Source organism: Phoenix dactylifera, chromosome 11 (genome assembly GCF_051530095.1).
Source record: "Phoenix dactylifera cultivar Ajwa chromosome 11, Ajwa_hap1_PhDact_Kaust_v1.1, whole genome shotgun sequence".
Lineage (NCBI taxonomy): Eukaryota > Viridiplantae > Streptophyta > Magnoliopsida > Arecales > Arecaceae > Phoenix > Phoenix dactylifera.
The window spans coordinates 29,735,614-29,750,109 of record NC_143200.1 but is presented as its reverse complement, the minus strand read 5'-3'; the positions used below and the strand labels follow the sequence as shown (position 1 = coordinate 29,750,109).

General features: G+C 42.3%; 1 protein-coding gene across 1 annotated transcript; it reads left to right on the top strand.

The window, feature by feature from the left end:
- Window positions 1-9,954: 9,954 nt before the first annotated feature.
- On the top strand, window positions 9,955-14,166 carry LOC103722619 (protein SMAX1-LIKE 4). The gene is made up of 3 exons (XM_008813235.6): window positions 9,955-11,503; window positions 12,130-12,355; window positions 12,450-14,166. The coding sequence occupies exons 1-3, from the start codon at window positions 10,254-10,256 to the stop codon at window positions 13,953-13,955; spliced, it is 2,982 nt and encodes a 993-aa protein (XP_008811457.5). The 5' UTR covers window positions 9,955-10,253; the 3' UTR covers window positions 13,956-14,166.
- Window positions 14,167-14,496: the final 330 nt, after the last annotated feature.

Sequence of the window (14,496 nt, the reverse complement as noted above, 5' to 3'; positions counted from 1 at the left end):
AAAAGGAGAGCCCCATTAGAGAGAGAGAGAGAGAGAGAGAGAGAGAGAGAGAGAGAGAGAGAGAGAGAGAGAGAGAGAGAGGGGGAGATGCATGCGCAACGTTCCAAATGATGGGTCCCACTCCAGAGCTTTTGCGGTGGAATTCTAAGGTATTGGGCTCCATCCATTTGGCATTTTGCTGCATTCCTTCGTATCCTAAGCTGATTTGTCCCCCCAATGCCTTTTATCCATCAAGCTGCAGTCTCTACTCTGGCGTGCATGTTCCCATTCGAAGCGCATCTCAATGCACACCCCCCAATGTCATCTTTCTGCCCATGCTCTCGCCTTGTGCCGCGGCACTGCCTTCGGCCTTCTCAAGGCAGCAGGGCTAAAAAACATTCCGTCAGTCATTCCCCTTTGGGCTCTTCCCCCGTTGTGCAGAGAGCCCAAGAGGAGGACATCTATAGATTTGGGACAGGTCCTTCGCTTTTTTGGTCTCATTCATGTCCCTTCCTCCTTGATATATGGCTCTCAGATCATACCACTGAACCTGAAGCATGTCTCTTAGTAAACCGGAAGACAGAAAACCCCATGCGTTGTTAATCATCGTTGGGATCCAGCATGCAGTATTGTGGGCTTCAATACTTCATACGTCGACATCAACGCAAGCCTTTAAAGCTGAAGAAATGTATGAGTCCAAAACACCAATTTGACATGATTATTTAGCTTAGGCCCTTCAAACTATGAATCATGGAATCCAAGAGGGTATAACAAAAGATGGGTAGGGTGCTGCATTGACAGGTTTTAATCATATTTCTCGATTTCTTTTTCCATGTATACGTATTCGGATGGACCGAGCCGAGGACTCTGTCTTTCTGCAAGACCATGGCTCTTAGGTGTTGATATCGTACTCCTGTGTACTTGGATTGGGCCGCCCCCTCTGCAGCTTCATCCATCCAAGGGGGACGCAGAGAGCAGCAAATCCACACGGGCCCGCCCTATCTGGCCAAGATGCAGACTAAAACTTATCGGGCCGGCCCAACTATGATTAGCCTCCAATGGACCTTGCTCAGCCCACCTGGCCTGTCCAACTCCATGTATCACTATCTGTCATCTTTATCTCCTGTTTGGAATGGAACTCTTTTGTCTCATGCGAATTCTACCACCAACCTATACTCCCAAATTTCTATTATTCTGGTAACATGCAGTGGAACCGATCGCTATTGCTTTCGATACTACTGTTCTTGTCTTCTTTGTTGTCGAGAAATATATATATATATGTATTAACCAAGACTGAGGAGGAATATATTTCAATTTTTTCCTTCTTTTTTCCCCCTTCTTTTTGCTGCTACTCTTCCGGGGAAGGTTCGCTTCAACTTCAATCCTTGTGCACTATGAGCCTGTCTCGTAAGAGCCTCATGCATATCTCTATTCACATATTGTATTTTTTTCTTTCTTTCTTTCTTTCTTTTTTGAGGTATTACATGCATGTAGTGCTGTTTGTTGTAGCATGCAATGCACTGACAAAGACACACACACACACACAGAGAGAGAAAGAGAGAGAGAGAGGTATGTCATCTTATATTTTAAGTCCCCAAAAGGCAGCTGCCATGTTTGCTTGCATGCTTTTAGGGCTTTCGTTCCCAGAGGCATGCTTTTACCCATGCAGTATCGCTCTCACCTCAGGTTCTCACTTTATTCTCTCGTACAAACCTCTCTACGCTATGCATGCCTTTCCCCCCCCCCCCCTAGACTTCACTTTTGTGAACTGTCCCGATGTAAAGTGGCCTTGAATCACTGCCTAGCTAGTTTAGATGACCACAAGTCTGACGACATTTCATTTGGCGATCTTTGATTGTCTTGTGCTGTGTGGGCGCTCACGAGCGAGTGCGTGCTTCCATGAAGCTGCTTTTCCTTCCTCTTTCCTCTTTTCTAAGTTAAGGCTAATACAAGCTTAGTTACGTCTTTTCTACTGTCAAGTAGTGGTGATACATTCACACTTAGTTGCATCGATCTATTCCAATACGATCTTTCATTACGTAAACTATAAAGAAATGTTGTCATACTCCATCTATATCTTTGGTCAATCCCCACTCCAGCATAGTGTTAACATGTCAAGGTCAAACTAGGGAAATTATCTTGCAAAAAAAAAATTAATTTTATGAATAATTCCAGCAACCTTTGCAAGTTGTGCAAACACAGAGATTTGAGCTTTCACTCACAAAAAAAAAAACACAGATTTGAGCAAGAATATGACTAAGGTACCATATCATTGCGATCCGAGCTAAATCACATCATTTCTTTTCTTCACACCTGCAATACTATCGGTGTGAATGTAATGCATGATTAAACTTGATCGGAGTGAGATTTCGATAATTTTGAATAAAAAATGAGCCATGATACATCAAACGTCCTACGTAAGATCAGTGCTTCGAAGATTGGTCAGGACCATTCTCCTCTAGAGAAAGATTTAATATTCTGATTAAGTTAAATAATATGAGTAAAAATGAAGGAATAAAAGGGCCACTTCCAGGATTCTGGGAGAAGCGATCATAGCTTGTTACCATTTTCCATCTTGCATGCATTAGATGGAAACCCTTTGGTCTCTTTCTTCTTTTTTTTTGTTCTGGCTGTATTTTCTTATTAAGTATTAACCCAGAGATTAATTGTTTTATCGGGACCCACCATATGGTCAGAGCGGTCATAAACACCTTTCGGACTTGAAGGGGAAAACGGACAAAGAAATTGGCACGCCGGACCAAAACAAAATGGGAGCTGCGGAAGACGGGAAAAGGCGGTCACAGAACTCATGTAAGCGTGAAGATAACAGTGTCCACTCGAATTTGACGAAAGATTCTGACGTACACGGCTTTGCAGTTAAGCTTCAAGCTCTTTATTGGCTATATCAACAGACGTCATCTCGGGCACATATGCGACGTATTGAATGTTAGTTACATTCGGTATAGAAATCGGCTCAAAATATCGAATGTTACTGCATTTTTTTTGAATCATACCGGTATCAAATCGGTATGATATGATTTATCATGTATCATTCAATTCAATATAATATGGTGCATATTGGGCTATGTGAAGGTATGGGCCATCAGACTAACTTTTAGGTATTTTGTTCTGGGCCGTCAGTTTAGATGAGCAACGATCGACAAAACGATGGTTTATTGCACTCAAATATCGTACAATCTTTTTCATTTCTGTGACGTTAATGGGACATAAAAACAGCACCTAAAGGCCTAAACATATAAGACCGGTAAATTATTAGTTAATTTGGTGCCACAAAAGCATGGGATACATCAATACATCAATATGCTTGACATCACTGCGTGCGTACTTTGAGTGCAAAAGGAAAGATAGCAATCCAACCACTTTCATTTTATTTATGAAGATGGTAGGGGGAGGGGAAAAAAACTAAACACCACCACTCTCCAAAAGATACATAGAAATTGTAGGAGTCAAAAAGCAAAAGAACCGGCAGCACAAAATACAATCCAAATTAACAAAAGGTAAGGACCTAGTTGAAGTATGGAATCCTGAACAATATTTGGAAACGCAAAGAAGTCATTTGGACCAGCCTCTTGTGAGTCTTTATCTCTTAAAATCAATTACAGAAAAAGAAAAGAAAAGAAAAGAAATCATAATTTAGTAGACTGTAGATTCCCGAGGTTGGAGGACAATGAAAAGGATGAAACGATGGGCATATGATACATATTGTCGGGACGCTTGTCTAGAAAAGTTGCTTGCTTTCTGTTCATCCGGTTGGCTTTTATAGTTTTTTGCTGACTCTTCTCCTGCCACCAACTTATACTTGAGATTCAAATCTAATTTCTGACATTCAAATTTAACCTTCCCTTCTTTCTGAAACATCCCAGAGGCCTGTCTTCACTGCGAGGCTACAAACTCTTACGCTATCCTATGAAGACAACACCGTTAACATCAACTTTTGAGGGCCGTGCATTTTCCCTGCATTCACTTAATCCTCTCTCTCTCTCTCTCACACACACACACACACAGACACACACACACACACACACACACGCACGCACACACGCATGCATGCACTTAGGTTGTAGTTGGCATGTGTGATGTACATGGTTTACACGAGAAGAAAGAAGCTGATGGATAGCCACAATCTTATGTGAAGTTTTCCTCAAAAAAAGATAAGTGAAGTACATTTGATAATTATATTAACCATTGAATTTTTACGTCTCTTTCTTTCTTAATTGCTTTAGAGTGAATATAAAGAAGCTTTTTTTTTTTTGTTCTTTCTCAAGAAAAAAATTCTTTCTCGAAAAAAAAGTGTTTTTGTTATATGAAGGGCAAAATTATTAATGGGAAGGGAGGCACATGGCTCAACAATGAAGAGGTGCTCAGAGAAACCAAATGCAGACGAGCGGAGGCCAAAACCAAGTGCTGGAAGTTCATAGGCTGCCGGCCGTACAAGTTCGCTGTATAATAATTGAAACGTCATAACTCATGATAACAGGATCATGATAGGCTTTGAAATTAAGCATCTCCTAAATGATTAAAGGATCTCTGTTTTTGAGTCTTAAGAGATAGAAAAGAATGTGTGGCTTTGTCCTTGATGAAACACCGAGTACTTGCGAAAAAAAGTTGCAGATGATATTGAATAGCTCTAAAATCAGAAAAAGCTAAGCCACTGGGTCTACAGTAGAATGAACAATAATCTAGAGACAATCTTATATAGTGATCCTGAAATTTCCCATATCAGAAAGCTTAATTTGGCTCTGGTACATGGCTGAATGTAGAATATGTCAAGCTTTAAGATTTATGTTTATTAAATGGAGCACATGGTTAAGGCAGGCAGTTCACCGTTCACTGATGCATTTGAAAGCCACTGCAGACCCTTTGGTTCAAGAGGATCGCCTCCGGCTTTCATGCATCGTTAATAAAAGAAAATGAGACTTAAATTTTGCTTCTGTAATTCTTCTACCTTCTAATTTTTTGAGAAAGATTCAAGTCGAGCGCATTGAGGACAATATCCTTTTTCCTCAATCGGATCACCCTTAACAAATTTCAAAGCCCTCTAGGTATTCCTCGTCTTTATAGTAGAAATAAAGTTTCCTGTCACTCCCACATGTCAAACCATGCTTTCTGTCGCTATAACATTCACTAAAACTTATTGTAAGTTTTCTTATACGAATATTTGTCAGCCATGTTTAAAAATTAATTGTATTGTCAAAATATCTAAACATGGATTATGGGGGAAAAATATGAAGTTGGATGGTCATACTATTGCAGGTCATATGGAGATGGTAATTCACGCAAAATACGAAATACCTTATCTGAACAATAAAAGTCACTCCTGGCTATATTTATACTTTCAGCTGTCTATTTCCAGGACATGATGGGTATGTTCATCCAAAGGTGAAGTTTTCATGACCACTCAGCCTTTTGCCCCTGTATATATATATATATATATATATATATATGCAAGAACTGCTCAAGAGAGTGCATAACTAAATCATGATTTCCCAAAGCTCAGAAAGCTACTTGGGGCTACCCTCGTATGAGGAACGGCAATATACCCTTTTGTGGTGCTTATGGTGAAAGCACTCAACCACGATTCTGCTGCTCTGTAATGCTCTTACTTCGTCGAAACTGAAGAAAGAGCGCAGTAACCTCAAGGTCCTTTCCTAACATTTTACTGAAAGTTACCATGTCCGAAAGTTCCCAGAGTTACCACCCATTCAAATGAATGCTTTTCGATCCATAAAGATACAAAGGCATACGCACCTTTCTTGTGAGTTAGGAAACTACTTGATTTGCCAACCCGCCTTTTCGGTTGGGTTGGCACACCTTAAAACAAGTAAATCTTCTACAGGACCAGCTATTATGTTCTACTCATTTCTCAGTTGGAAAAATGCGAGGCCTGTCTTCCCAGCCTGCATGCAGTGGTACAAGGAAATTGGTGCTTTATACCCCAACCCTGCCTTGAAGAGAAGAACTACAGCAGAAAAGGTTGCACAGCTTATGTCTCATTTAATTTCTGTCCTTCGATACAGCTATAGTTTTGTTCAGCAGCAGGTGAAGCAGAGGAGTTACCCATCAACTCTTGTAACTTTTTTTTTGTGTGGTGAGATTTCTATGTTACCATTGTACATTTCTGCCATGAGCCACAACAGTTCTCTAATGCCACATGAGTACGTCTGCTTGGAGCTGAAAGTGTTGGATGCTAGAGTTGGCCTCGTACTTCTTTCTGTGATATTTGTGCTACAACCATGGCACATCCATGAATCGCACAAACTCTCCCATGCCTCGTGGTATTTCATCCGTGAAAAAAAAAGGGGTGAGCTTTTGGTATACCAGAGTTGGCCTTGTAGCATTCCTCTTCACCTTGGGAGTTGTGATTAGTAAAAGTACTTTTTACCAACTTGGAGCCATATTGTTTTCTGTCCTTATTATTCACTATGGTACTATTATTTGGAGCTATGGGATTTGGAAGTGCCTTTTCTGCCTCCAATGCTATTAGAGAATATTTCTCTAGTTCTTATAATTACTGTCTCTCGTTAAGGCATGCATTAATCTGGGAAGAAAGTCCTTTGGAATAATTACACTCATTGTGAGGTGGTAATTGACCGCGAAAGATGAATATTAACATAGCTAGCAATCCTGCCATCCATTCGGAAACATTGCATCTTAATATATTCTTGAGATAAATAGACTGCAACCAATCATACGGTGACCATTACTGTAATGTAACTTTTATATAGACATTTTGAAGAGGATGTATTGAAATTTATGATATGAAACAAGAAAATCCAATCTTTGAGGAGACATTCATAGATACTATTAACTCGACATCAACCCTCTGCAAACGATGCATCCGATAGTATGATTTTAGATCGCCGTCATGCGCAGAGCTGAGGAAATTACATTGGCAGTGAGCCCTAAGGTTACAAATTTTTAGCCATCAACCTCGCTACATTGTTGAAGTTTCCCTTTGTTCAAGTCACACAGTGCCTCATCCAATTCCTACTATTTGCTTCCTATGCTTCCAAGTCTGTCATCACCATTCTCATGAAGGACCACAGGGAGAGGTAGCCACCATCCTAGTACTCCAAACTCCATCCATTATAAGTACCATACAATTGTAGGAAGGAGCCCTTTCACGGGTTTCAAACGGTCCGAGCCTAAAAGACTGGTCAAAAAGCAACCTACCTAGAAGAAAAGGAGCATAAGAAAGAATAAAGAGCTCTGTGAAACATACCTGTATGCTTTTAAACATGCGCATTGAGCTTCTAATCAGCACACTCTTCGCCTTTCCCCTGTTAATAGAAATGGGTGTTAAACTTCTAATAAATACTCAGTTGTTTCCCCAATACCACATCCCATCATGACCTGTTCGTTTATTCCCTATACTTTGTCTTTCATCACACATGCCAAGCGTAAAAGATATCTCCATGACAAATGTGATTTTTCTTGGTTTTGAATTGGAGAGGTAGGTGGTACCACCACTGCATCACATTGATATTAGAAGTGGCCAGTGGGGTACCCAGGGAATGGGGCCTTCCTGCCTTGTCTCCCACAAACCCATCTCACCTAAGTTAAGGCATTGTATGTCCTTGGTCCTACCAACAACTAGGTTTCTTTCTCAAGGTAAAAAGAATAGTTTGATAAAAAGTATTTTTTTTTTTCTGCTATTGATTTCTATATGGAAATTCTTGAACGTACCAGCATTATATGACATGTCCATTGAGACCATGAGCAACAATTACCTCTCACTAATGGATGGGTAAAATATTATAAGTATACATTAACCATAAAAGAATCTGGAGGAAATATGGGGATAGACAAGTAGTGGTCGCATTATCATAAGTATGCATTCATGATGAGATATATGCATGCAGAAAAATGCATGTTGTACTTGTAAAAAGTTATGCAGCGCATGTAGAAGATTTTTCTGAAAAAGGACCGCTTAATATCTTAGCAGTATGCAAGTAATCTGTTCTTAACTACATAAAGACTTCTATCTTCTCCATGGCTAGCAATTTCCAATAAATACAAGGACAAAACAAGACCATTTCGATTCCAAACCTGTAAAAGTATATAATATCAAGCATTCTATTTCAAAAAACTAGACGTAAAGAATCCACATGAAAAAAATCGATAAAAGTGAAAAAATCATGGCAGATTATTATTGTAACATGTCACCTTTTCATGGTGTCGAAACACCACTGCCATCAGTGGCAATTAAAAGATCTAAAAGAAAAAACATGTATTTATGAATATATCACCCATTATAACTAAGGGCTTCTCATCGTTTCGAAAATGATTAGGGGCGGCTAATACTGCAACAAACAATCTTTTTTTCCAGCAATATGGTGACAATCAAAATTATAAATAACCAAGTGCAAGGTTTAACTGTTTAAGAAGGGAAGTTGGTATGCGACAGATGGAGATTAGAGATTACATGACTTTTGAAGGGTCTGAAAAGAACCCAAGCTAATGTAATGCAGAGGAGAAGACATAAGCTTGCTTTTTGGGGTACTTTGGTGGTGAGGGGGTGGTGGGGGGAGGGAAAGAGAGGGAATATAACACTGTCTCTCTACGAGGATTCGTGCGAGGGGATTCCTTTTTCTTTTGAGACAACGAGATAGCACTTACATGGTCATTCCAACTGAAAAGAAAAGGTGGGACACCAAAACACTTAAACACATATATATGCGTATAGAGTTATTAAAATCGTATGTATGTGTATAAAGTTAAAAGAAAATTCCTTGCTGCTTTAGCCACGCTTCCAACCTTTCTTTTTTTCATTTTATTTATTTTTACCTCTGTTCTGCTTTCACTTTTCGTTTTCTTTTGAAATTTCTGATGGCTTTGTCCTGCTGTTGAAAGAATGATGTGGTAAAGGAGGGAAGGCCTCTGAACTCATTCGAACTGCGGGTCCCATTTCTGCTACCTTTCTGAAAGCATGCGTATAAGAAAAATCTCACCATGATTATATTTCTGATAACACTCGGTAGAGTAGTAGTATATTTGCATGATCTTCTTGTAAAACGAGAAGATCTTCTTCAACAGTTTTTCAATATATCAGCTGCTTGTAACGGGAATTAGCGCCCCTATCCAATGGCATCCTAGACCTTGTGCTTCATGTGTTATGGCTTTAGATTCTACCCTAGGCTCTGGAAGGGATATCTCTATTGTTCGATTGTGTAATCTCTGCTTCAGCGGGTTAGTTCGGTTTGATTTAAAAACAGATGCAACTTAGAATGATCAAAAAATTTATCTTTGCGTTTTACACAGTATGGCCAATATATGTTATGTGATAAAATGAATCTTGACATGGATTTGCCGCAGCAAAAAGAAATGGAGACCAGCAAACTTCTTGCCACCATTTAAGGTTGATAGAAAGTGTGTCCACAAATCACAATAACCTGATAAAATTTCCGGAACTCTGATAAAGCAAATATTTCTTAAATACATTAAAAGAAAAAATATTTAACAATTAATAATGTCATATGCATGCATATACTTTCTTATATGTACGTATGTATGTAGGTGCGTATGTGTATATAGGGTCACTATCTTGCTGAAGCGATCTTCTCTTAGATAGAACTACAGTGAAGGAGGTCATCTCCGCGAGATTCTCTCTTTTTTTTCTTGGTAGGAACTTCCCATGAGATTTTGTCCTAACTATCCCATGAGTGGGTTCTTCATAAGTTGCCGACTATTTTGGCCATCGTTTCTCTAATGCGTGGAGGAGCGCCATTCGGATGCCTTTGGCTGTGGAGCGATAAGGTGGCGAAGCAAACATTCTCTTTGTCCTTCCATTAATTTCTCACTGATAGATTCAAATTATCGTGATACATCAATACCAAACAACAAGAGAACAAAGAAGGACTGAAATTAAATATGAACAAAGTAAAAAAAGGCACAGAAAGAGAAAGCGAGCATCTCCTGCAGTGGAAAGAGAAAGCAGCAGCAACAGATGGAGAAGGAAAGCTATTGAGCTTATAAGAAAGAACGAAGCTAACCTATCTGTATAAAGCTTCCCCTTCTCACTTCTCTCACCCCTTCCCCTTCCGACCCTCCCATTCCCGTCCCCTCAACGGGTGGTAATCACTACCCCTGCCCTCAAACCAAGTAAAAGAGAGTGGTGTTACCAAGTTTGGAGGAAAAAGAAACTAAAAACTAGTAAAAACAAGCAGAGGAAAGCTCTGCGAGGAATTGCCATAGGAGCTCAACAGAGCTGCTACAACTTTGGGGTGGTGGGGGTTGGCGTTGGGGGCCAAGTAATGCGCACAGGAGCTTGCACGGTCCAGCAGGCCCTCACAGCAGAGGCTGCCTCAGTTCTCAAGCTCTCCCTCAACTTAGCAAGGAGAAGAGGCCACGCCCAGGTGACCCCTCTCCATGTTGCTGCCACCCTTCTGAGTTCCTCCTCCTCCTCTTCTAACCTTCTAAGAAGAGCCTGTCTCAAGTCCCACCCTCATAACCCTGCCTCCCACCCACTTCAGTGCAGGGCTCTCGAGCTCTGCTTCAATGTGGCCCTCAACAGGCTCCCCACGACCCCACCCCCCTCCTCCTCTGCCTCCTTGTTCCACTCCCAGCCTTCTCTGTCTAATGCCCTCATTGCTGCCCTCAAGAGGGCTCAGGCTCACCAGAGGAGGGGCTGCATTGAGCTCCAGCAGCAACAGCAGCCTCTCTTAGCCATCAAGATAGAGTTAGAGCAGCTCATCACCTCTATTTTAGATGACCCAAGTGTGAGCAGGGTGATGAGAGAGGCTGGTTTCTCCAGCACCTGTGTCAAGAACAACTTAGGAGAAGAAAGCTCTGTTTTAGGCCAATCCACCCCTCCCTTTTTCTTCGGGTCGCACAAGGAGATCTTAAGCCAGGGAAGTTTCTGGCAGTCCCAGTTCTTGAAGCCATCTTCTGAGATAAACCCAGTATACCCACCCTCCCAAAAAGAGGATTTGAGGGTGGTCCTGGAGGCGATGGTTCGGAAACAGGGGAGGAGGAAGAACACTGTGGTGGTGGGGGACTCTGTTTCCATGATAGAAGGGCTCGTATCTGAGCTCATGGGCAGGGTGGAGAGAGGGGAGGTCCCCGATGAGCTCAAGTCTGCACGCTTCATCAAACTCCAACTATCTTACGTTCACCTTAGACTCATGAGCAGGGGAGATGTGGACATGAAGGTGGATGATCTAAGGAGAAAGATCTTCTCCTTAGCTTCAGATAGAGTTGGAGGGGGTGTGATCATCTATGCAGGGAACTTGAGATGGGCTGTGGATGAGGAAACCAAAGATGGACAGGGCTTCAGGCCAGTGGAGCACATGATAGGAGAGGTGGGGAGGTTGCTATCAGAGCTTACGAGCAGCAATGACAATGGTGGTGGTGCTGCGACCAACAGGGTGTGGCTGTTGGCCACTGCCAGCTACCAGACTTACATGAGGTGCCAGATGAGGCGGCCGTCCCTTGAGGCCCAGTGGGCACTCCAGGCGGTGGTGGTTCCCTCGGGTGGGCTTGCACTGAGCCTCCAAGGTCAAAGGTTAGTCCACCAACCAAGAGATTCTTGTCTCTTTCATTTACTGATGCTGATTTCCGAGTGTCAACTTCGCTGTTGTTTCTATGAAAGGGAAATGCAGTGTGTGATTTCTTCTTCTTCTTCTTTTTCTGATGAAAGATGCAGTGAACCATGTTGTTTGGTTCCTTCTACTTGTTCTTGGGTTTGGTTTCATGGTTTGGGACTAGGACCACCTTAGAAAGGCTTCGCGGGCACGGTCATCTTCTTTTATCTTTCGCTGGCTATAACCTGCCATTATTACGTAGTTTTACTCTTAGAAACATTAGTGCAATATATCTATGTTCTATATAATAAGCTGCGACTTATAACCATATCGACCAAATCTGATGATATTCTGAAAGAGTGAAGATGAGACATCATTGGAGATGTTGTTGTCTTACATGTTTATTATAATTTTCCTCCAGTGGTATCACCTTAGTGTTTCAATTTTGAACCCCCAGAAAAACAAAAAAATCACCAATACGGTTTTGTAATTATTCGGTAATAATATTAAAGAGGAAGAACTAGATCTCAAAACAGGAAGATATTACATGAGACTTGAGTAATTAGCTTATTTGAGTTCTTTTTTACTTACTGCTCGTGCTCTACAGTGGCCAAGATCCGAGGATGACAACACTCTCTCAGTATCCATTCCAAATGCTAGCATCCATTCCAAACCATCACGAGGAAGAAGAAAAGCTCATGTGCTGTGCTGAATGCGCTTCCAATTTTGAGATGGAAGCATCAGTTTTCAAGTCAGAAAAGAGGGACACTGACAATGGCTCAAACCACTTGCCAATTTGGCTGCAACCACATAGACCACACAGCCATCACAAGGTAAAGAGATGCAAGAATTTTACCCCTACCACATTGGTTTCACTTCAGATCTCGACTTTATGAGTGAGTAACACCTGCGCCGTATTGATTTCAGGATGCATTGCCTGAATTGAGGAGGAAATGGAACAGATTATGCCAAAGTCTTCATCATGGCCGACATAACCAGGCTCATTTGTATCCACTCCTCGTCACTCAAGGCCTCATTGCAAAGAGCTGCACTCATCATGCTTCATCCCATCAATGGTGGCCTGCAAGCTTACCTCACAACCCGAACAAATTCTTCGTCGAGCCTCATTCAACATCCTTGCCCGAAAATGCACTGAAACTCAATGGTGGGAGTTCCAGATTTGCATCGCAGATTGAAAATGGAACTGGGAGCTGGCAGGAGAGAGATGCCACAAAGAATTGGCCTTGTGAAGTGAGTTTGCGTTTTGTCAAGAAGCCAGCAAACCAGGAGGTGAGGACTACTCTGGCTCTGGGCAGCCCTCTGTTCTCGGATTCGGCAACATCGGACGACCAAAGAAGAGGAGCGATGGCAGACCCACAAGAGTTAAGGCAGCTACTGGAAGAGAACATCCCCTGGCAATCCGGAACCATTCCTTCAATCATCGAAGCGCTGCATGATCGCAGATCAAGTGAGAAGAAGGGAACTTGGCTACTGATACAAGGGAACGATCACATCGGAAAGAGAAGACTAGCAAGGGTAGTTGCTGAGATATTTCGTGGATCCTCTGATAGGCTCGTCCAGATTGACATGAGTAAATTGGCTAGCAGAGGTAGCTCGTGCACTGATATCTTCACAGAAGCCACCAGAAAGGACCAAAAACGGGTGGTACTTATTGAGGGCATCGAACGAGCACACCCCAACTTCATAAAATCGATGGCCGAAGGCCTCAGAAACGGGTTCTCCGGGTACGAATTCAGTAGAGAAGCTGGCCTGGCTAATGGTTTCTTCATTCTAATTACATCGAGCTCTACCAAGTTCGACGATGATGACGAGAATCCTGATGCTGTCCTGAAGATGAGGTTGTCGGTTGAAGAGAGCAAGAGTCCCCATGATCTCAAAAGGAGGCCCGAGAGGGAATTGCCGAACAAATCGAAGAAATCGAGGACAGAGGAGAGCGGTCTTGACCTGAACCTCTGCGCTCAGGAGGAGGAGGTGGACCAGGGGGGTGACGAAGAGGATGGTGTCCCCAGTGATCTGACCCACGAGACAGACGCTGGCGATCCCAATCTCCCATATGGGCTTCTTGAATCAATCACGACTCGTTTCACCATGGATGCAAGCCCCGACCGGTTCTGCCGGCTGTCGGAGAGCCTCCTGTCGAAGCTCCACCGGGCGTTCGAGGAGGTGGCGAGCAGCGGACAAGGGACGGGGAAGTTGTGCGTGGATCGGACGGCGGTGGAGGAGCTGATCATGGCCTCTGGTTCTTTCCTGGAGAGCTTGTGGGACAAGTGGGTGAGAGAGGTTTTTCGAATGAGCTTGGCAACGGTCAAAAAGGGCGGGAAGGTGAGGCTGGCTGTGGAGGGCAAAGTGGGAAATGTGGGGGAGTTGGGTTTCCAGGGTTCCGCCCTCCCTCGCAGAATTCGTGTGGACTAAAGCGCCCATCTGTTCCTCTCCCCTCTGTGCAAAAAATTGAAATGGCCAAATTGCCACCTTGTAATCTTTTCTTCTTCTTTTTTTTTTGGTATTTTTCCATTTTGAATGACTAGTCCATTTTAAATGGGATGGGTTCGGAACCCATCCCATTTAACAGGCTAGATCAAGATGCTGAACCGGTCAATGGACCAGATCTCGATTCTGCGGCTGAGTTAGGTCAGAACTCAAAGTTGGGTCAGATCAAGACGGCCTAAACCATGGTCCAATCGGGGTCTTCCTTGTGAGGCCTCGAGTAGCTTTTGCCGCAATAGAAGGAGAAGAAGAAGCCACAAAGAGAGGCCAGCTGAGCATTCTCAAATCTTGGATCTCAATTTCGCAAACTTGTGTTCCCAATTATATAACAGTAGGTTTATAAAAATTTAAAATTCTAATAAGAGTCTCTATAGAAATAAAATACTAAATTTTTCATAAAATACTGGATTCTAGTTCTAGAATCCAAATAAAAATAAAATTTAATAATTCTTAGATAAAATAAAAAATT